General features: G+C 39.4%; 1 protein-coding gene across 1 annotated transcript in view; it reads right to left on the reverse strand.

The window, feature by feature from the left end:
- Nucleotides 1-22,428, reverse strand: part of Atp6v0d2 (ATPase H+ transporting V0 subunit d2) — a 48,369-nt gene extending 25,941 nt beyond the window's left edge. Inside the window, exons 1-2 of the mRNA XM_028781011.1 lie at nucleotides 22,193-22,428; nucleotides 5,503-5,674 (exon numbers count right to left, since the gene is read on the reverse strand). Coding sequence (XP_028636844.1) covers nucleotides 5,503-5,674; nucleotides 22,193-22,322 — 302 coding nt within the window. The 5' untranslated portion in view covers nucleotides 22,323-22,428. The remainder of the gene's footprint in view (nucleotides 1-5,502; nucleotides 5,675-22,192) is intronic.
- Between the last annotated feature and the right edge of the window lie 744 nt (nucleotides 22,429-23,172).

Genomic DNA, 23,172 nt, shown 5'->3' on the forward strand with positions numbered 1-23,172 from the left:
CCTCAGTAGATGCACATGTTAATTGTTGGTTATGTTCTTCCTTCTCCACAGATCCTTTAACGTCAGAGCTATTGTCTCAAGCCTGTAGGCACCCCTGACTGACTGAATGCTCTGATCTGTGACAGTTGTTGCCTAATCCTGTCTTGGCTTTTCACCATTCAAGGACACATGTGCTTGCTTTATTCAGATAAGAGTTCTTAGTGGACCTGACTCAAGGTATTCGTTTCCTGAATAGCTAAAGAGTTTAATGTCTACGACTTTACCCTCTTTTCTCATCTGGCTAGTGGGGAGTCCTTAGGACTCTCTAGACTGCTGAGGACTTGCCTGATTTTTAGTACTGCAAGGCTAGCGTCTATAGAACCTGAGCATACAGCATAGGACAAATCCTGCTGATGAACTTTAGGCCATTGTGGAGATAGTCAAGACTTTGATTTTTTCCTTATAAATGAATCTTTAAAGATTTCTCCAGATTAACCTGAAATTCTCAGTATCTTTCATCTAAAATCTAAACTTTCTCGTTTCATTTATCCTTGTGTCTATGGTAAGAATCATTCAGGACCGCCCCCCAACCCCGCAAACACCTAAATTTCCAGAAGTTTAAGCAGATAAAATGGTGTAATATTTGTATGTAACCTGCATGAATTGTCTCATGCATCTAACATAAATTCTAGATTATACCTACCAACTGATGTGATGTAAATTATATAAGTAGCTATTGATATTTAAAACTGTAGTCACAACAAAAGTCTGTACACGTTTTGTATAGTAGGTACAGTGTTTGTCAGAATATTTTTAATCTATGCTTGGTGGTCAGGACTGCTGCACAGGACATAAAGAGAGTATTTTTCTGGTCACTGTATTAAAATTTTTTATCAACTTTGTAGCAGGATACTTTGAATTTTTGAGAAATTATTTTTAAAAAATGGCTCCAAAAGAGACGAGCAGTTGAAATGCTTTTGGAAAGGATGAAAGACTGGGTAGAAAGGAGGAAAAACAACACAATCTTAGCCTGTATTAAACAGTCTTCAGTAATGTGCTGCTGGATCTGTTCCTTTGTTTCATAAACTGTGCATAATTATAGTATGAAGAACCTTTAGATATTCTTGCTATGAAGGATTTAAAAATATCTGTTCCACATTTTCAAAATAAATTTCTCATGTATAGTAATTATCTCATATAAAATGTGCAAAGCTTAGGATAATCAATTTAAATTTAGACTGTCTTTCTTAGGGTTGACTTTGACAGTGCTATAGTGTTGCCTCAGGATATTTCCTGCTAGTGGAAGATAGAATTCTGATTGCTAGAGATTCATGGAGGCTAGATAGGCACTTGAATTCACAGAACATTTTGGAAGGAGTATAAGAAAAAATATTTCAGAACGGTGGGACAACACTTTGTATACAGTTGGTTATTGAAATTAATCTCTAAGCTCTGCAGAAAGTGGCTAGCTTCTGCCAGAACTGATACATCACACCACAGGATGATAGTGTGGGACAAAACACAGATAGCTCTGTAGGAAGCAAATGCAGTGGTTACATTTACAATGTTAGCACTCAGGAAGCTGAGGCAGGTGAATTAAGAGATCAGAGCCACCTTGGGTTTTATATCTAGTATAGTCTGAGCTAAATGGTTTGACCTTGTCTCGATATATATATATAATGGGTTGGGGATGTAGCTCAGTGGTAGCGTTCTTGCCTAGCATAGTGGTGGACCTCGTTCAATCCCAACAAGTTTAATACTCATAAGACCTAGTTCTACATTCCTATAATCCCAGATACTTGGGAAGTCTTTAAATTCTGAATCAGCCAGCAGCTTACATAAGCCTGGCCATTAGTGGGCCTTTGTGTGAAAGTAAAAAGTAAAATGGCAGAACCATCTGCTTGGGATCTCTGGAATCCCTAGGATAGTTTTTCTTTTCCTTTTACTTCTTAGAAAGAGTCCTACAGAGCCGAGTGTGAATGCAGTGCCAAATGTCTGTAATCCTGCCATTAAGAGGTACAGTAAGGAAGAATACAAATTAAAGGTCATCGAGCTATATATAGTAAGAGAGTCTCATGAAAAAAAAAGGCAACACCTGGTGGTACATGCCTGTAATCTTAGGAATTAGAAGGTGGAGACAGGAGGATTATGAGTTCAAGCTTGTCTTTGACTACATATTGAGTTCTACACCAGACTGGGCTACATGAGACCTTGCCTCAAAAACCCAACCCAACCCAACCATCCAACTTATAAAATATCCTAAGCACACACACACACACTCACACACACATACACAAAATATAAAAAATAAAGATCTCTCTGCCAGGGATGTCCTCAGTGGTAAAACATTTGTCTATATGTCTAAGGTTCTGAATTTGATATTCACCACCAAAGCATACAATACTGATAGTAAGTACTGTAATATTAAATTGCATCAAACCGAGAAAACAGCTTTTCAACTTATTATTACTAAAAAAGGCTACTACATTAATTTATAAAGAATGTTTATCAACTGAAGAGTTCTATAAACTCTAACAAAATAGGTGAAGAATTTAGTCTAGCAACAAATAAATACCAGGTAATCAATCAGTTCTACTCATTTATAGCTAAAAATCAAAAGGAGAAGTTGCTAGTTTTTAATCTATCAGAGTGGGAAATTTAAAAACAGTACAAAATGCTTGCAATTGTGTAGGAAGGCAAGCCTCCTTGTATACTGTTTTGAAGGTTAAAATTGGTTCTATTTTTGTTGTGAACAGTTTAGCAATATTTACCAAAGTTAAACATGCACATTCCTAACCCAAAAAAGGCATCATGTGTTCAAGGAGACTTGAGCTACACAGTGAGTCTAAGGCTGACTAATTTAGATACAGGAACCTGTGTCAAAACATAACAAAGCAAGAAAAGCACGTTTCCTTGACTCATCATCACTTCCACTGCCCCAAACTGAACTTAGAAATCAGTTCCAGATGTACCTTGATGGATGGGGATATGGCTCATTAAAAGAACAATTACCTTTCCTTGCAAATATAAAGCCTTGGGGTTTGATCCTGAAGATCACTAAGGAGAAAGGGCCTCACAGAAATTAGCTAATTGCAATTTATTTTTGCCATGGAAAGAGATGAAAATTTGGCTGCTTGTTGAGAGATGACTGGTAAATGGGGTCATGGCAAATTTAAAACACAGAATTACATGGTTCTTTAAGGAGAACGATGTTCACAGGGATTTCAGTAAGAACACTGAGAGAGAGAGAGAGGGAGAGAGAGAGAGAGAGAGAGAGAGAGAGAGAGAGAGAGAGAGAGAGAGAGAATTCCAGAAGGAAAGATGTTGTCTGTATACATCTAAAATATGGAGTAATGGTTAGGACATGTTATTAGACTCATATGCTTGTAAACATTTTTATGAAAAAAACCATAAGAAATTAGGAAGTGGTTATACTAGAGAGAAGAACTAGGTGGGGATTAAAGGGATCTGTAGAATATGGCAATTGTTATGTTTTTCTGAACTCTTGGAAAGTTATAATTATGCCTCTTGATTTTTCTTTCTCCTCCTCTCCTTTTTCATCTCTTTCCCTCCCTCTCTCTCTACTCCTTGTCTTCCTCCTTTTATGAAATGTGGGTCATAGAACTCAGAGTGTTTTCCAGGATAGGAAGTGCCCTCCTACTGCACAACCAACTCAGTCATATTCTTTTCTTGATGATATTATTCATGAAGTCAAGTTGATCCTCCAGTATCATGATACAGTAGCAAATCTCAAAGAGCTGAGTCTTCCTTTCTCTCTGGTCTTGTCCAGTACCAACGGCAGAAAGTTCACATTGATTTGCTCATAGTAAGCTTGGGATGTAGTTCTATTCTGCAGAGTAGTTTCTAGTTCCCATTTTTTAGATTCAAATACATAGCTCCTATAATGTGAGAAGTCTTTCTAACGGACACATTTTCACTTCAATCCAAAGTCAGACAAATTTGTTGCAGCAAATCTCCAACCCCAATAAGCCCTTGCAAAAAAAAAAAACCCACACAACTCAGTTATAATATTCATAAGCTACATGCATAGATTGCAGATTTACCACTACACTACTCTATTCCTCAGCTATGAGATTCCTTGCTACTTGTGGCTTCTCTGGGCCACGTGGTTCTATTCCATCTTTCTTCCACCCACTCTTCCTCCTTTCTCTCTCCTCCTTCCTTTCTTCCCCCTCTCTAAAATTTCCAGCCTCACCTTTCCCTTCCACTGTTCAATCACAGGATCTAGCCTTTATTTGACCAGTTAAGATGGGGAGAAGGTTCACATGAAATCACCTAAGTACTTGATCCACTCCTCACAGGGGACAGCTGCTCTTGAGAAAACAAAATTAGCATCAAAATACAAACAATTGACAGGGCAATTGACAACAAGGCACAAGCATCCCTCTAGTTTTGTTCAGTTCCGCAGACATTTTTCAGTAGACTAAGTTCAGAGCTGATGATATTTGCAGAATGGGAGAGGGGATGATGGAGAGATGGAAGAAGAGAATGGGGCTACAACACAGTAGCGCCATTGTGGTATTGACAGTCAGTCATAAAGGGAAAGGCTCAAACTGCCCCTTCAGAAGGCCCCTCTGCCATCTGCTCATCTGCTTTCACCTTTACTCCTGTTCCTCAGAACCTGTCTCTAGCTCTATAGTTTTCTCCCAGGCCCTTCTTACATGGACCCCAGTGCTCATTTTATTTGACTCATTAACACTTTCCTTATTTCTGTCTATTGCTGAACACAGCGTCACATATAAAGTCCTATTCTTTCATTTCATTTTTCTACTTTTAGACCCATACGATTCAGCATATACATTATCTTTCTATGAATGTATCACATTCCTGAGTGCCAGGGACTTGTGCAGAACTTGAGTCTATTAGTTATAACATTGTACCTTATAATTAAATTTGATCTCTATAATATACAGCATATCTATTGTAAGTCTTTGTTTTTAGTTAGGATAATTAGAGTCGTACAAAGCTAGTTCCTGTGAGCAGTGGTATAGTTTAAGTGCCATTTATTACTATATGAGCATTGTAATTTCCTTTAGAATGAGGAGCACACACATTGAAAAGTTAAACCCACTGATAAGAGACTAAACCATATGCACCTATGCCAAGAGGTACTTGGACTGGGAGAAGGGAACCAAGTAGGCACTTACACCGTGGGAAAGGTTGATTTGACCTTTAGAAGAATGTGTGGTCTTCCCCGACTCTATGAATGATATAAAAGAGTCACATAGATACATTTCTCAGCACTAACACTTCAAGGATTAGCCCCACTGAATTTTCATTCAAACAAAAACACTATACATGGGATTTTTCACCTCCTGACATCAGCTTTCTATTCATGACATCTTCTCTGTTACAAAACTAGGTTGTGAATTTACCAGTTGCTAAAATCTCTATGTATTCAAAATTATAGACTGTACAAAGGTCTAGTAATACACTCAATACCACTGCACCACTTATAATTGTTAGGGTCACCACACTGGGGTTTAACAGAACTCCACTTACGTCATGTAGGTGAGAAATGTGCTCAGGGGCTCCAAGGAATGATTCCGGAAATAGTCGAACTCCCTGCAGAGCTTCCTCCTCATCTCCATGTCAATTTTGGAAACAGTGAGAGGGTTTGTTTCATTAGCCAGGAAGTTGCCATAGTCAGTGGTCTGGAGATGAATTTTCAAATCTGAAATGTAAAGAGCTCCAAAGTCAGGTTCAACTTGGAGATGTGTTTGTGGTAACTTTAAGTTAGAGGCATGTTTTCTACCATCTTAGACTTTAATAAGGGTGGACACATTACTGTAGAAGAGTGTGTTGATCTTTAAAGAAATGAAAAAGTCAATATAAACACTTATAGTGTAGCACACCATAAGAATGACAAAATTATCTAAGAAACTTAGTATTATTTCACACAGCTAAAAACAAGCAAATAAACAAACAAATCCTTAGGCTAGAGCAGTTAGTCTTGACTGTCAATGTAATCTGAATCTGAAGCCAACTGAGATAGACCTCTGGGCTGATCATGTCCAAGAAAAGTTAACCAAAGGGAAAAAGCTTTCCCTCAGTCTGGGACCCACACAGAGGACAATACTACCCCCATGAAGAGTGGGTCTTCTCTTCTCACTTGAGCCTCTCTGGAAATTCCCTGAAATAAAATTTCTTGTATCTTTTGGTTGACTCCAAATCCTGTCACCTCAACACTAAAGATTTCATCACAATGTGCTTTCACCACAAGAATATATATATATATATATATATATATATATATATATATATATCTCACAAGATATTATATATAGTATGTATACTTTTTTAATATACATAACATGTAGCATCCTACTGATATGTATAATACTTATATTTTATATGTATGTAAAAAGTTAATTTATACAAAATATGTATATCATAAAGATAAGTTTTAATATGCCATTATAAAAAGATTGTAGGAGAGCAGATGAATTGAATCTGAACAAATAAGTACATGTTGTCACAGGGAAAGCTTGTTGCCTTTACCCTGAGGCTAAGAGGGAGCCACTCTGAGCTGTGAGTGCATGGCTCTCACAGCTAGCGGAGGGATCACTGGTCCTTGAGGGGCTGAGATACCCAGCATGGAATTCTCTTTTAGTGTCTTGAGTAGATTTTGTATTACAGATACTCTTTATTGAGTCAATTACCTTTTAAACTCAATTTTAAGCAATTACACTCTGTGCCATGCCTTGTTTGACTGTCATTTTGGCGGTGCAGATTTTTATGGAATTTTGCAGTTTGTTTCTTCACTGCGGAAGATTATTTGCCAACAGAAGCTACAGAAGTGATGGTATTTCTTTCAAAACCATGATATTTTGCTCAGTGGCATATGCTTCTTTTAAGCTAAATAACTTTCAAACCTTTTCTCTGCCAGTGAGAAGTTGCAGTGAAACATCTCTGTTCCAGACTCTGGAGGAGTCTTGGAATGTTGAAGTCCTAGAAAATGGAGTAAGGGGCCCCTTTCCTTCCCCACCACCAACATGATCCAACAGACAGCGCAGAAGTGCTCAGGGTTGTATGGCTTTCAGAATGAGTTCACTAATTTTTTCTCTTGCATCTCCCTGAATGCTCACCTAAGTAGGTTTGTCAGCCACAGGCTTTGCAATCAAGTGCATTTGGATAAACAGGTATCTTTACTTTAGGAACTAAAAGGCTTTAATAGATTCATTTAAGATATTATTTCTTTGTAAAGAGCAAGGCACAAATCTTCCAAACCACTAAGAAATAAGAGAGCTGCCCTCAGAGCACATGTGGGGAGTTCACACTATCATTTTATTAGTAGAGGTAGTGTGGTGAGTAGTCTGTTCCTCCTTAAATGAGAAAATATGATGTTTTGCATCATATAGTTTACATACTATATCAACGTAATAGTTTCTAAACAGCAGTAGAATAAAGGAAATCTGTTAGGTTGTTTGAATGCATGGAAGAGTGCCTCATAGAGTAGAGTGTGTCTTTGTATACTTGAGTGCATGTTTGTGGTCAGAGCGTAAAACCTTTCCACTGAGGTTGAATGATCCAAAGCCAGGTGACTAGTGAATGAGGCAGGACCTGGGCTGTTACCTTCTGTTCTCTGTTTGGCAGATGGTTTTGGAAAGTTATTTTCTTTTATTAAGCTTGCTGTTTGGATCTGCTTTTAAAATTTAAAATTGAGAGCTAAGTGTGCTGATACATGTCTATAATCCTAGTCCTATGAAGGGTGAGGTGGGAAGATCAAGAGTTTGGGACCAACTTGGCCCACCTGGGGAGATTCTGACAAATAACAACAACAACAACAACTCCAAACAAACCATCAAAGAAACAAAAGGAAGATCTCTTCTCTCTTGGAAGTTATGCCAAAGAAGTTCCTTTAGACATGCCTGTCATCCAGGGCACTGATAGCAATTGAATCCTTTCCGTTTTCTAACTCAGCTTGTGTCAAGTTGAAGGAGGCCTGTTGATCTTTCTCAACCCAGTTTCCTGATGCAGAAAATATTAGAAAGCTTGCATGGCCTGAGTACCATCTCCAGCACCAGTATACCTGCACACACACACACACACACACACACACACACACACACACACACCACTAACACAGTTAGTGGTGAGGGAAGGAGGGACAGGCAAAGAGAGGGAGAGAGAGAAAGAGTGATATAATGGAAGATTATAGGCCTTTCTGAGCACCAGTCTTTGCTTTGCTTCTAATCCATAAAGATGATAACAGACCACAGCCAAGCTCCTGCAACACGGACTGACCCATTGTGTCTTCTATGCCAAGGTAGACTAGTCATGTCCAAGGCTATGAGATTCACTAAGACTTTCTATAAGTCATGTATATTAGACATTTTGTCCCAAGAATGAGAAAAGTAATTAGTATGCATAAAATCAGGCACTTCTTCCTCTATTTTACAAGCTTAATATTGTTTATACAGTATTAAAAATTTGTCATTCTCTTCGGTGCTTTAGCATGTTGAATCGTCCCTCCATTTCTCTTCCTCCCTTCATTCCTTCTCTCCTCTCTCTGTTCCGGCTCCTCCTCTCTCCCCCTCCCTCTCTCTTCCTCCCTGTCTCCTCCCCCTCCCTTTCCCCCTCCTACTCCTCTTTCCCACTCTTCCCCTTTGTCTTCCTCCTAACTCCCTTTCTAGGATCTTAGGGTTTTGCAAATGCGGTCAGGCTAGCTTTAAACTCAAGCCCCTTCTGCTTCAGCCTCCCAACTGCTGGAATCATAGGCATCTCCCAGATCTCTTCATTGACTTCCACTCTTCCTTTTCTTGTTTAGGAGGATCATCTGACACTCCGACTCTTTTGTCAATCTGTTAATTGAATTTCTTAGGCTCTTTGCTGTTAAGGAGCTTCTGGAATAAAATTTACTCTTTGTTAAGGACTGTTTCAATCTTGTCATGATCTTACAAGTGGCTTATAAGAGCCATTGCATGTTTTAAGGAATTTAAAATAAGATTTATAGGATGCATAGTGTTTTACAGCTAATATGATGATTTTAATCTCTGTTGTCTCTTAGCTTTTTCTTTTTTTTTCTTTTTTTTCTTTTTTTTTCTTTTTTTTCTTGGATGATTTATTTACATTTCCTATGTTGTCCCCTTACCCCATCCCCCACCACCCCCTCGGAACCCCCAATCCCCTCGCCCCTCCTCCTTCTTCTCTGTGGATGTAACCTCTATCTACCCCCCCACACTCCCACCTCCCCACCCTCAAAATTCCCACCCCCTGGGGCATCCAGCCTTCATGAGGTCAAGGTTCTCTTCTTCCACCTATGCCCAGCAGGGCCCTCCACTTTTACATATTCAGCTGAAGCCCTGGATCCCCCCCTAAGTGCTCCCAGGCTGGTGGTTTAGACCCTGGGAGCTGTGGTTGGTTGGTATTGTTGCTCTCCTCATGGTGCCACAAATCCTTTCAGCTCCTTCAGTCTTCACTCTAACTCCTCTATTGAGAACCCCATGATCAGTTCAATGGCTAGTTGTGAGCATCTGCCTCTGAATATGTCTGACTCTTGAAGGCCTCTGAGGAGATATCCATATCAGGCTCTTATCAGCATGCACTTCCTGTCTTCCACATCAGCATCTACCTTTGGTGATTGCACATGGGATAGATACTCAGGTGGGGTGGTCTTGAGACGGCCCCTCCTTCAGTTTCTGTCCCTCACTTTGTCTCCATATTTGCTCCCTTGAGTATTTTGTTGCTCCTTCTAAGAAGGACCGAATCACCCTCACTTGGTCTTCCTTCTTTATGGGCTTCATGTGGCCTGTGAGTTGCATCTTGGGTATTTCAAGGTTCTAGGCTAATATCCAATAATCAGTGAGTGAATACCATGTGTGTTCTTTTGTGATTGGCTTACCTCATTCAGGATGATAATTTCTAGTTCCATCCATTTACCTAGGAACCTCTCGAATTCATTGTTTTTAATAGCTGAGTAATACTCCATTGTGTAAAGATACCACATTTTTTGAATCCATTCCTCAGTTGAAGGACATCTGGGTTCTTTCCAGCTCCTGGCTATTATAAATAAGGCTGCTATGAACATAGTTGAGCATATGTCCTTGTTATATGTTCGAGCATCTTCTGGGTATATGCCTAGGAGTGGTATAGCTGGATCCTCGGGTAATGCTATGTCCAATTTTCTGAGGAACCGCCACACTGATTTCCAAAGTGGTTGCACCATCTTGCAGTCCCACCAACAATGGAGGAGTGTTCCTCTTTCTCCACACCCTCGCCAGCATCTACTATCACCTGAGTTTTTAATCTTAGCCATTCTGACTGGTGTGAGATGGAATCTCAGGGTTGTTTTGATTTGCATTTCCCTGACGACTAAGGATGCTGAACATTTCTTTAGATGCTTCTCGGCCATTCGAGTTTCTTCCGTTGAAAATTCTTTGTTAAGCTCTATACCCCGTTTTTTAATAGGGTAATTTGGTTGTCTGGAGTCTAATTTCTTGAGTTCTTTGTATATATTGGATATTAGCCCTCTATCAGATGAAGGATTGGTAAAGATCTTTTCCCAATTTGTTGGTTGTCGTTTTGTCCTATTGACAGTGTCCTTTGCCTTACAGAAACTTTGCAATTTTATGAAGTCCCATTTGTCAATTCTCGATCTTAGAGCATATGCCATTGGAGTTCTGTTCAGGAACTTTTCCCCTGTGCCCAAGTATTCGAGGCTTTTCCCCACCTTCTCTTCTATAAGTTTCAGTGTATCTGGTTTTATGTGGAGGTCCTTTATCCACTTAGACTTGAGCTTTGTACAAGGGGATAAGAATGGATCAATTTTCATTCTTCTACATGTTGTCTTCCAGTTGAACCAGCACCATTTGTTGAAAATGCTGTCCTTTTTCCACTGGACAGTTTTAGCTCCTTTGTCAAAGATCAAGTGACCATAGGAGTGTGGGTTCATTTCTGGGTCTTCAATTCTATTCCATTGATCTTCCTGCCTGTCTCTGTACCAATACCAGGTAGTTTTTATCACTATTGCTCTGTAGTACAGCTTGAGGTCAGGGATAGTGATTCCTCCAGAAGTTCTTTTATTGTTGAGAATAGTTTTCGATATCCTGGGTTTTTTGTTATTCCATATGAATTTGCGAATTTCCTTTTCTAACTCTGTGAAGAATTGAGTTGGGATTTTAATGGGGATTGCATTGAATCTGTAGATTGCTTTTGGCAAGATGGCCATTTTTATTATATTAATCCTGCCAATCCATGAGCATGGGAGATCTTTCCATCTTCTGAGATCTTCTTCAATTTCTTTCTTCAGAGACTTGAAGTTCTTGTCATACAGGTCTTTCACTTGCTTGGTTAGATTCACACCAAGGTATTTTATATTATTTGCAACTATTGTGAAGGGTGTCATTTCCCTAATTTCTTTTTCAGTCTGATTATCTTTCATGTAGAGGAAGGCTACTGATTTGTTTGAGCTGATTTTATAACCAGCCACTTTGCTGAAGTTGTTTATCAGGTTTAGGAGTTCTCTGGTGGAAGTTTGGGGGTCACTTAAGTATACTATCATATCATCTGCAAATAGCGATATTTTGACTTCTTCCTTTCCTATTTGTATCCCTTTGACTTCTTTTTGCTGTCTAATTGCTCTGGCTAAGACTTCCAGTACTATATTGAATAGGTAGGGGGAGAGTGGGCAACCTTGTCTAGTCCCTGATCTTAGTGGGATTGCTTCAAGTTTCTCTCCATTTAGCTTGATGTTGGCTACTGGTTTGCTGTAAATTGCTTTTACTATGTTTAGGTAGGGGCCTTGAATTCCTGATCTTTCCAAGACTTTTATCATGAAGGGATGTTGAATTTTGTCAAATGCTTTCTCAGCGTCTAGTGAGATGATCATGTGGTTTTTTCTTTAAGTTTGTTTATATAGTGGATTACATTGATGGATTTCCGAATATTGAACCATCCCTGCATTCCTGGGATAAAACCTACTTGATCATGATGGATGATTGTTTTGATGTGGTCTTGGATTCGGTTTGCTAGAATTTTATTGAGTATTTTTGCATCGATGTTCATAAGGGAGATTGGTCTGAAGTTCTCTTTCTTTGTCAGGTCCTTGTGGGGTTTGGGTATGAGTGTAATTGTAGCTTCATAGAACGAATTGGGTAGTGTTCCTTCTGTCTCTATTTTGTGGAATAGTTTGAAGAGAATTGCTATTAGGTCTTCCTTGAAGGTCTGATAGAATTCAGCACTAAAACCATCTGGTCCTGGGCTTTTTTTAGTGGGGAGGCTTTTGATGACTGCTGCTATTTCCTGAGGGGTTATGGGACTATTTAGATGGTTTATCTGCTGCTGGTTTAACTTCGGTACCTGGTATCTGTCTAGGAAATTGTCCATTTCATCCAGGTTTTCCAGTTTTGTTGAGTATAGGCCTTTGTAGTAGGATCTGATGATTTTTTGAATTTCTTCAGTTTCTGTTGTTATGTCTCCCTTTTAAGTTCTGATTTTATTAATTTGGATACTGTCTCTGTGCCCTCTGGTTAATCTGGCTAAGGGTTTATCTATCTTGTTGATTTTCTCAAAGAACCAACTCCTGGTTTTATTGATATTTTATATTGTTCTTTCTGTTTCTATTTGGTTGATTTCAGCCCTGAGTTTGATTATTTCCTGCCTTCTACTCCTCCTGGGTGTATTTGCTTCTTTTTGTTCTAGAGCTTTTAGTTGTGCAGTCAACTTGTTTGTGTGTGCTCTTTCCAGTTTCTTTTTGTAGGCACTTAGAGCTATGAGCTTTCCTCTTAGCACTGCCTTCATGGAGTCCCACAAGTTTTGGTATGATGTGTCCTCATTTTCATTGAATTCTAAAAAGTCTTTTATTTCTTTCTTTATTTCTTCCTTGACCAAGTCATCATTGAGTAGAGAGTTGTTCAGTTTCCATGTGCACGTGGGTTTTCCATTGGTTTTGTCATTATTAAAGACCAGTCTTAGTCCGTGGTGATCTGATAAGATGCAAGGGATTATTTCAATCTTTTTGTATCTGTAGAGGCTTGTTTTGTGACCAATTATATGGTCTATTTTGGAGAAGGTACCATGAGGTGCTGAGAAAAAGGTATATTCTTTTGTTTTAGGATGAAATGTTCTATAGATGTCTGTTAAGTCCATTTGGTTCATAACTTCTGTTAATTTCAAAGTGTCTCTGTTTAGTTTCTGTTTCCATGATCTGTCCATTGCTGACAGTGGGGTGTTGAAATCCCCCACTATTATTGTGTGAGGTGTAATGTGTGTTTTGAGCTTTAGTAAAGTTTCTTTTATGTATGTAGGTACCCTTGCATTTGGAGCATAGATGTTCAGAATTGAGAGTTCACCTTGGTAGATTTTTCCTTTGATGAGTATGAAGTGTACTTCCTTATCTTTTTTGATTAATTTTGGATGAAAGTCGATTTTATTTGATATTAGAATGGCTACTCCAGCTTGTTTCTTGGGACCATTGGCTTGAAAAATTGTTTTCCACCCTTTTATTCTCAGGTAGTGTCTGTCTTTGTCACTGAGGTGCGTTTCTTGTATGCAGCAAAATTCTGGGTCTTGTTTGTGTATCCAGTCTGATAGTCTGCGTCTTTTTATTGGGGAATTGAGACCATTGATGTTAAGAGATATTAAGGAAAAATGATTGTTGTTTCCTGTTATTTTTGTTATTAGAGGTAAAGTTATGTTTGTATCTTCTTTTGGGGTTGTTGGAAGATTACTTACTTGCTTTTTCTAGGTTGTAGTTTCCCTCCTTGTGTTGGCGTTTTCCATCAATTATCCTTTGAAGTGCTGGGTTTGTGGGAAGATATTGTGCAAATTTGGTTTTGTCATGGAATATCTTGGTTTCACCATCTATAGTGATTGAGAGTTTTGTTGGGTATAGTAATCTGGGCTGGCAATTGTGTTCTCTTAGGGTCTGTATGATGTCAGTCCAGGCTCTTCTGGCTTTTATAGTCTCTGGTGAGAAGTCTGGTGTAATTCTTATAGGTCTGCCTTTATATGTTACTTGACCTTTTTCCCTTACTGCTCTTAGTATTTTTTCTTTGTTTTGTGCATCTGATGTTTTGATTATTATGTGACGGGAGGTATTTCTTTTCTGGTCTAGTCTATTTGGTGTTCTGTAGGCTTCTTGTATGTTTATGGGCATCTTGTTCTTTAGGTTAGGGAAGTTTTCCTCAATAATTTTGTTGAAGATATTTACTGGCCCTTTAAGTTGGGAATCTTCATTCTCATCTATACCTATTATCCTTAGGTTTGGTCTTCTCATTGTGTCCTGGATTTCCTGGATGTTTTGAGTTAGGAGTTTTTTGCATTTTGCATTTTCTTTGACAACTGTGTCAATATTTTCCACCGTATCTTCTGCATTTGAGATTCTCTCTTCTATCTCTTGTATTCGGTTGGTGATGCTAGCGTCTGTGACTCCTGATCTCTTTCTTAGGTTTTCTATCTCCATGGTTGTCTCCCTTTGAACTTTCTTTATTGTTTCTATTTCTAGTTTCAGATCCTGCATGTTTTTGTTTAATTCCTTCTTTGTGTTTTCTTCCATTTCTTTAAGGGATTTCTGTGATTCCTCTTTAAGGGCTTCTATCTGTTTACTTGTACTCTCCTGTATTTCTTTAAGGGAGTTACTTAATTCCTTCTTATAATCCTCTATCATCATCATGAGAAGTGATTTTAATTCTGAATCCTCCTTTTCAGGTGTGATGGGGTGTTCAGGGCTTGCTATATTGGGAGAACTGGGCACTGATGATGCCAAGAAACTTTGGTTTCCGTTGCTTATGTTCTTGCGCTTGCCTTTCGCCATCTGGTTAACTCTAGTGGTACCTGCCCTCACTGTGTAAAACTGGAGTCTGTATTTCCCGTTATCTTGCTTATTGCAGAGCTCCTCAGAGTCCAGAGGTCTCTGTGGTCTTATGCTCCTAATCTCCTGGGTGGAATAACTCCTGGGACTCAGGCCACCTCTTGGATCTGGAAATCCTTCTGCTCTGAGTGCAGTGGGTCCTCGATGACTCAGGATTCAGTTTCTCCACAGGACAGAAGCAGACCAACTCTGTGTCTGCTCCAGCCCAAAGGACCAGGCAAGGGCAGAAGGGAAGTGGAATTCCAGAGGGGCGGGGTTTGGGTAGCTGCTGTGCCCTGGATGTCCCTGGCTCCCTGATGTATCTCTGGGGCTTAGGGAGTGAGATGGAGTTCTTACCAGCTGCTCTGAGTGCAGTGGCTCCTGGATGACTCAGGATTCAGTTTCTCAACAGGACAGGAGCAGACCAACTCTGTGTCTGCCCCAGCCCAGAGGATCAGGCAGGGGCGGAAGGCTAGCTTTTTCTTGACCCCCACTTTATTGACCAAAAAACTGAGGCCTGGAGGGATGGTGTGTTGTTGCTGGACACAGGCATGGCCCTTGTCCAGTGTTATGTTCAGCATCCCGACCTTCATAATCTGACTTCCAAGGCACCTCAACATTTTCTTCAACCCAAACTTCAAACTCATCTTCAGTTATTGCAATGCTACTGTTAGATCGATCCACTTGCCTTTTGCTTTCTTGTAAATCACTGGCTTCCCCAACTGCCCAGGATATTTACATGCCTTAAGTGTTCCCCCAAAGCCGTCTTGGTAAGTACTCCTAAAAATCTGTTTCAAGTTTGGTTCACTTTCATGTGTAAATTGTAACCACTTATGTATTTTTAATTTTTAGTGATTTTTTTCCTTACTAATAATACCTGTAGCTAGATAGAAACAGACATTTTCCAGGAAAATCACATGAAGGGAATTTGTGAATTAAGGAATATGTCTAAAATAGTGAAAACATTTTTGACTCAAAGCTTGAAAGGACAAGCAGAAGTTAGCTGACATTGTGACCTAGTGGAAGCCACTGGTCTGCTTTGGAAGAATGACAGTGTTGCATATAGCTTCTAAATACAAAACAAACCTAAGGCTAGAATGACAGGCACAAATCACTTGTGATGATTCAGAGAAAGCCTGTAGAATAACAGCCTATCTCCTATATGTACTTTTACTCTTTGTCACAGAATTAATTCTTTAATGTGTGTGTGTGTGTATACAAGGAAAATTTTTAATATTTATCTATCATATTCACACACCTCCAGCACTAATTTCTATCTTCAGATAATTATTATAATAATTGTATTTAGTTTCCTTTAAATCCTTGCACATTCTTTGCAACTACATAATTTAAAAATTTTTTTAAGACATTTAAAAAATCTATCACCTTTTAAGAGGCCAAGACATACCACACTCTACACGGCCCTCTCTGTGCTTAGCTCATGTCATGTACCTTGTTGATGTTTTACTAACGCTATCTTGGACTTGCTTATTTTGGTTTTCATTTTTTTCCAACTGTAGAATATTCAATTATAAGACTGGCCCCAAACTTAATTATGTAATTACCTAGAGATGGACCTACTAAGGTTTGGATGAGAATATTCCTTATAGGCTCTGGCATTTGAATATTTGGTCCCCAAAATGCTGGGTGGCATTGTTACAGGAACCTAAGGACATGTGTCCTTGCTGGAGGAAGTACTTCACTGGGGGTGGGCTTTGATGTTTCAAAATCTTAGTGCCATTTCCCATTCGCTTTCTCTGCTTCCTGTTTGGTGTTCAAAATGTAACCTCTTAGCTTCAGATCTAGCAGCCACTCTCCTGGACTCATTTCTCTGGAACCAGAGCATCAAATAAACCCTTCCTTTTATAATTTCCCCTCATTATGGTGTTTTATTACAGCAATAGAAAAGTAACTAATACAGGATCCATCTTTTGCTGTTCCAAAAAGTATCACAATGAGGCGTATTTACACACATGTCCTCTCACACATGTGCAAGTCTCATGGGATGTGGAATTTCCAGGCACCATTTTTTATGTATTTGGAATTTTGATGGGATCTTCTCAACTGCCCTTCCTTCTTAAGAGTTTCCTATTTATTTTAGCTATTTCATTTTCTAGAATGAGAGACTTTTTAAGGCAGGCACTATATCTTATCCCTGTTTACTTCTTTGGTCCTAGCTAGACAGTGTTCAGTGTATGGTGGCTGAATTGGTTTTTACTTGAAAGTACAGTTGGAGAAAGACTGTACCTTTAAAGAGACCCAATTTTTAGGAATATACATTCAATAGAGTGCTAACATCCAATATATACAAAGAACTCAAGAAATTAGACTCCAGACAACCAAATGACCCTATTAAAAATGGGATACAGAGCTAAACAAAGAATTCTCAACTGAGGAAACTTGTATGGCCAAGAAGCACCTAAAGAAATGTTCAATATCCTTAGTCATCAAGTAAATGCAAGTCAAAACAACCCTGAGATTCCATCTCACACCAGTCAGAATGGCCAAGATAAAAAATTCTCAAGTGATAGTAGATGCTGGTGGGGATGTGGAGAAAGAGGAGCACTCCTCCATTGTTGGTGGGATTGCAAGATGGTACAAGAACTCTGGAAATCAGTCTGGCGGTTCCTCAGAAAATTGGACATAGAATTACCTGAGGACTTAGCTATACCACTCCTGAGCATATACCCAGAAGATGCTCCAACATATAACAAGGACGTATGCTCCACCATATCCATAGCAGCCTTATTTATGATAGCCAGAAGTTCGAAAGAACCCAGATGTCCTTCAACAGAGGAATGGATACAGAAAATGTGATACATTTACACAATGGAATATTGCTCAGCTATTAAAAACAATGAATTCAAGAAATTCTTAGGTAAATGGATGGAACTAGAAAATATCATCTTGAGTGAGGTAACCCAATCACAAAAGAACATACATGGTATGCACTCACTAATAATTGGATATTAGCCCAAAAGCTTGCGATATCCAAGATACAACTCAAAGACCAACAAGGAAGACCAAAGTGTGGGTGCTTTGATCCTTCTTAGAAGAAGTAACAAAGTACTTATGGGAGCAAATATGGAGACCAAGCGTGGGACAAGAAACTGGAGGAGGGGCCGTCCAGAGACTGCTCCACCTGAGTATCCATCCCTTGCGAATTCACCAAAGGTAGACACTGATGTGGATGCCAGGAAATGCATGCTGACAGGAGCCTGATAGAACTGTCTCCTTAGAGATCTGCCAGAGCATGAAAAAATATACAGAGGTGGATGCTCACAGCTAACCATTGAACTGATCATGGGGTTCCCAATGGAGGAGTTAGAGAGAAGACTGAAGGAGCTGAAAGGATTTGTGGCCCCATAGGGAGAGCAATAATACCAACCAACCAGAGCTCCCAGGGTCTAAACCACCATCCTGGGAGCAAATAGGGAGGGACCCATGGCTCCAGCTGTAAAAGTAGGCGTAGGTCAGGTGTAGGTGGGTGAAGAAATCCTTAGTCCAGTGAAGGCTGGATGCCCCAGTGTGGGGGAAATCATGGGTGGGGAGGTGTGAGTGGGAGAGTGGGTGGGGGCATATCCTGACAGAGCAGGAGGAGGAAAGATGGGATGGGGGTTCCTGGGTGTGTGTGGGGGGAAATGGGGAAAGAGGATTACATCTGAAATGTAAATAAAATATCCAATAAAAAAAATTAAAAAAAAAGAAAAACAGAAAAAAGAACAAATAAGCCAAAATGAAAAGAAAAGAAAAAAAAGAGGTGGCAAGGTGGACAATGTGGAAATCCTATCTAGAGTGCTGTCCACACCCAGCGCCAGCACACACTTTCATCATGCTCAGAAAAATGTTATTCCTTACTGAACTTTAGGTATTAGTGTCTCTGTCTTGTCATTTTCTAAGAGCTAAGACTATTTGCACAAGTATTTACAGTTGAGGATTCTGAACATAATGTGTTAGCTTTTAACATGGTAATAGCTTCCTTCTTTTGTTCCCAGGAAAGACTGACTCAATGGCTCCCATGACTAGTTCGTGCTTGCATTAGTCAGGGTCAGACTTGGAATGGGTGAGTATTTCTGAGCACATTTGCTCAATTACATTCAGACGCCTGCATAATCCTGACTATGAAGACTTCTAAAGTTTTCCTAAACAATTTTATTTTCTGCCTTCTAAACTTATTTGAAATGCTTTGAAATGCTTATTTGAAATGTTCTTTGTAAATGAGTCTAGAACAGTGTGTTGCTATCACATCAGGAAATGTTTAAAGACAACAGGCTTTAAGACAGTGAAAGAAAATTAGCTTTTGCCAAGTTAGCTTTTCGTTTGCGAAATGCACCTGCTTCGACATTGTGCTGTGACAGCAGAGTCCTACCTCCTCTTCTTTATCCACAGTTTATATAGTGCATATGCCAGAAAAGGAAACAGAAGTCCTCACATCCTTAACTTACATCTCAGCAAGTGCCCTTGACTGATTCTTAATCTCAAATTAGCTCAGGAGGTACCTGCATATTCACAGACACAGCAACGAATACTTTGCTTTTTGGAGCTACTTAATTCCTAACTTTCTAGAAGTGAACTAAGTAGACAGTCTGTATTGTTTCTATTAACAAAACAGAGTTGACATCAAAACACCACGGCTATACTCATGGATCTCTGTTGTGTGTTGTTGGAGATATTAGCCAGAGCTTTATGCATGGCTGGGCAAGTGGTGAGCACTCAACCACTGAGCCATGTCTGCTGATACACATTATGTACCTCTGAGTAGAGGTTTAGTGCACAAAAAGACACTGATATCTCTATTTTCTGTTGTTGCTGGCCTGTATGTTGCACACAGTCTTCCTAAGCTTCAGTGTCCTCAGCTATATGAAGACAAAAAGTTCTTAATTAAGAAGCGCGAGGTATGGTTCAGAGGTTAGGAGTGCTTGCTACTCTTGCAGAGGGCTATGTGTTGGTTCTTACCATAGAAGGCGGTGCTCAGCCTTCTGTAACTCCAGCTCCAAGGCATCCCATGCTCACGTTTGACCTCTGTGGACACCTACATAAGTGTGCCATACACATACAGTCATGTATACAAATACACACATATGTACACATCTTAAAATTTTTTTTAAAGGTTTTCTTATTTGGATTTTTCAGGATCTATGATAACTCAAATTCGGTTTAATGATATTTGATTGTCAGTATTTCTGGGTATCTCCAAATAATAGTCTGACACACTGGTGCACAGAATCATGTATGATTGGAAGCAATCTCTATAAGCTATCATGAGATTCTTTAGGGTCAGCCTGTCATTCTGAGTTCTGAGCCTGTGGACAGATATTTGGAAATTTAATAATTGAAAAAAAATACATACTGTAAAGAAAGAGAGAAAATCACAAAGCGTAATTATTATAAAGCAATGATGCATGTGGCAGGGTTTCTTGGATACAGGAATGCTGTCAGATAGACACTGCCTCTTAGCATTGTTTGGGAAGTTGTGTATGTGGGTACATGCACAGAAGCATCCTGTCTGAAATTTTTTTTGACATTAAAGATACTAAATTCAGCTAGGTGACTATCTAGGCCAGATATATGCTATATATGTTTTCTTCTTCTCTTCCCTTTTACTTTCAATGGAATCTTTTGGTTAAAACTCCCCATGGCAGAAAGTCTTGGGGTGGGTAACTGCATGTGAATTCAGGTACTTTTGGAGGCCTAAGACAACAGATGTCCTTGGAGTTGGCAATATTGGGTGACTGTAAGCTGTCCATTGGGGGCGTTGTGAATTGAATTTAGGTCCCCTGTAAGAGCAGAACTTACTCTTAACCACTGAGCCATCTCACTGTCTCCAGTGGTAACTTTTAATTCTTGATTTGTATCCTCCTTGCTTTTTATGTCCTAGAATTATTTCTCTGACTTTGATACAACTTCCTTGGTTTCTGTCTGAATTCTTTTGTGAGCAGTATGTATTTGGTGTCAAAAGACATCTTAATTGTTGCTTGGATTTAAATTAGCATTTTTTATTGCTTGTAGAGGCTTCATTCAAAGTTATAAAAAGTTTATCCAAAGGCTGACTTCTCTCTGAGTAAGTACTCTGCCCTGAGTTAAGGTTTCTGTTTTTCCCCTGCTTTAATTTATACATGCATTTCTATAAGTAATTAACATTTTCTAGTTACCAAACTTCCAACTGAATATGCTGTATTTGGAATTATGAACCATTGCTTGTAGTCAATAGAATTATCATCTGAAAGATCTATTTATACAAAAAGAAATCAAGGGCAGAGCAAAGCAGATATTACCTTGGCATTTGACTCTGGCTACAACTAGTTAGAACTATACAAGAGTGATCTTAGTTCCCCTCTGCCTTACAAGGAAGCCAGCAAAGTCACCATCAGATTTTTTTTTTTAAAAAAATATGGTTTGTTCCTCCCCAAATCCACTAATTAATTCCTTTTATAAAAGTCTTTTCCTTAGTGCTTACTTACGTCTTCTAGAAAAATCTAGATGTCTCTCAAAATGAATAAGCAAGGCTGTTTTATTAATAAAAATGGTTACTGATGTACATTCTTTGTTAACATTTGAGAAAAATGTGAACTAAGGGAAATTATCATTTACTGAGTGCTTAGCTATTCTTCCCTTAGTAACTAAACAGGAATTATTACCAGGTGCCTATGGAAGGGCTTTCGAGGCTCAGAGGCTTGGAAAAACGAGGCCATCAACTTCCATGTGGCAGAGATCAAAATCGCAATTTTAACCCAAGGTAGATCTTCCACACTCCTGGCTTTTCTTTTTCCCTTGTCCTTCAGTTAAAGGCAAATCTCAAAAAAATTCTCAAATCAATACTGAAAAACTGGAGCAAGATTAAAATCTCTCCAAGCCAAACATATTACCTGTTTCTGTCTTTCTACAGACTCTAAGCAGGCTGATGAAGGTTCTTACTAAATAGCGTTTGTAATTAGGTGGATAAAAATAGATCGGATGAAGGAAACACGATACTTTAAAGTATAATCACCATGGTATCTTAAAAAATACTCTTTATTGAGACATTACAAATCAAGTTAAAAGATGAATGTACCATCTACTCTAATTGCAAACCCCAGAAACATTAATATACTTGAAAATATGTGCAACAACTTTAGGGGACACTGTGGGTTTCTGGGTGTCAAGAGTCTCAGGCGATGATTATGCCAACCACATGGCTTATCCTTACTGCATACACGATGGAAGGAAATACTGAATTGCATCTAGAGAATATGGGAAACAGAGATCTTTGTCTCCTCACAACCAAAGTCTCTAAACCACAGGTCTCTGGGCATCTGAACTCCAGGACCAAGACTTTAGGATTTCTGCTCAAGAGATCACTGCTCCTTTCCCTTCCTTCCAGATAGCAATACTATGTTTGCTTGTTTGTTTTAACGGGCTTACCTTCCAAAGTCTCACACTGCACTAAGTTGACATAGTCCTGCTGAGTTAGAAGGCTGGCTTTGCATCCGCGCACCAGGCCCTCCAGGTAGCCATGGTCCACATTGAAGTACAGCTCTGCAGTCTCAAACATGTTGCTCAGGCTGAAGCGGCTGAGTCCTAGATAGGTACTGAACACACTGGCCCTGGTCTGGAAAGTGTGGGTGTTGTGGTCGCTCAGCTGATAGTCAGGGTGCAACTGACTAGTTTGCTCCAGTTTCAGTGGCAGTCAACACAGTGCCCGGGTCTTTGTTTTTACAGCAACAATGAGTCAGCCAGTGAGTCTAAGTGCACCCGGAGAGAACTCACTGTCAGGAGTAGAGGTGAGAGGAAGGGTCCTGGCATCTCTTTCCTCACACAGTCCAAGGTCATGCCGAGGTTTTGCCAATGACACCAGAACATTGTTGTAATTATACTTTTTCCACATCTGAACATTAATTGTAAGTTACATTTATTTCATTTTTTTTGATGACTGTTAATGTGAACAAAATTTCTTATTTTTTGAGATAGGGCTTCTCTGTGTAGCAGCCCTGGCTGTCTGGGAACTCACTTCATAGATCAGGGTAGCCACTTGCTCTGCCTCCAAGTGGTGGGATTAAAGGCATGAGCCACAATCCCTGGCCTAAAACGTTCCTTTTAAAACACTGAAAACTGTTGGGAGTGATGGTTCATGCCTTTAATACATAGCACCTGAGAGACTGTGCTTGGAGATTTGCCGTGAGTTTGAGGACAGCAATGTCTTGAAATTGCCAGGGGCTGTCAGATATTTCTTAACCAGTCTGTATTCAGAGCCTTACAATTACATAATAATAAACTACTACCTTTGCACAATTTGGCAGATGATTATGCACTCTTTGTTTTCTATTTTTTCCCCTGTGTTTACTTGGAGACAAATGCTATAACTCCCCAAGTCACAAATAACAAGTCAGATTTCAAAAGCTGTG

This window comes from Grammomys surdaster, unplaced genomic scaffold, assembly GCF_004785775.1.
Source record: "Grammomys surdaster isolate TR1022 unplaced genomic scaffold, NIH_TR_1.0 97, whole genome shotgun sequence".
NCBI lineage: Eukaryota > Metazoa > Chordata > Mammalia > Rodentia > Muridae > Grammomys > Grammomys surdaster.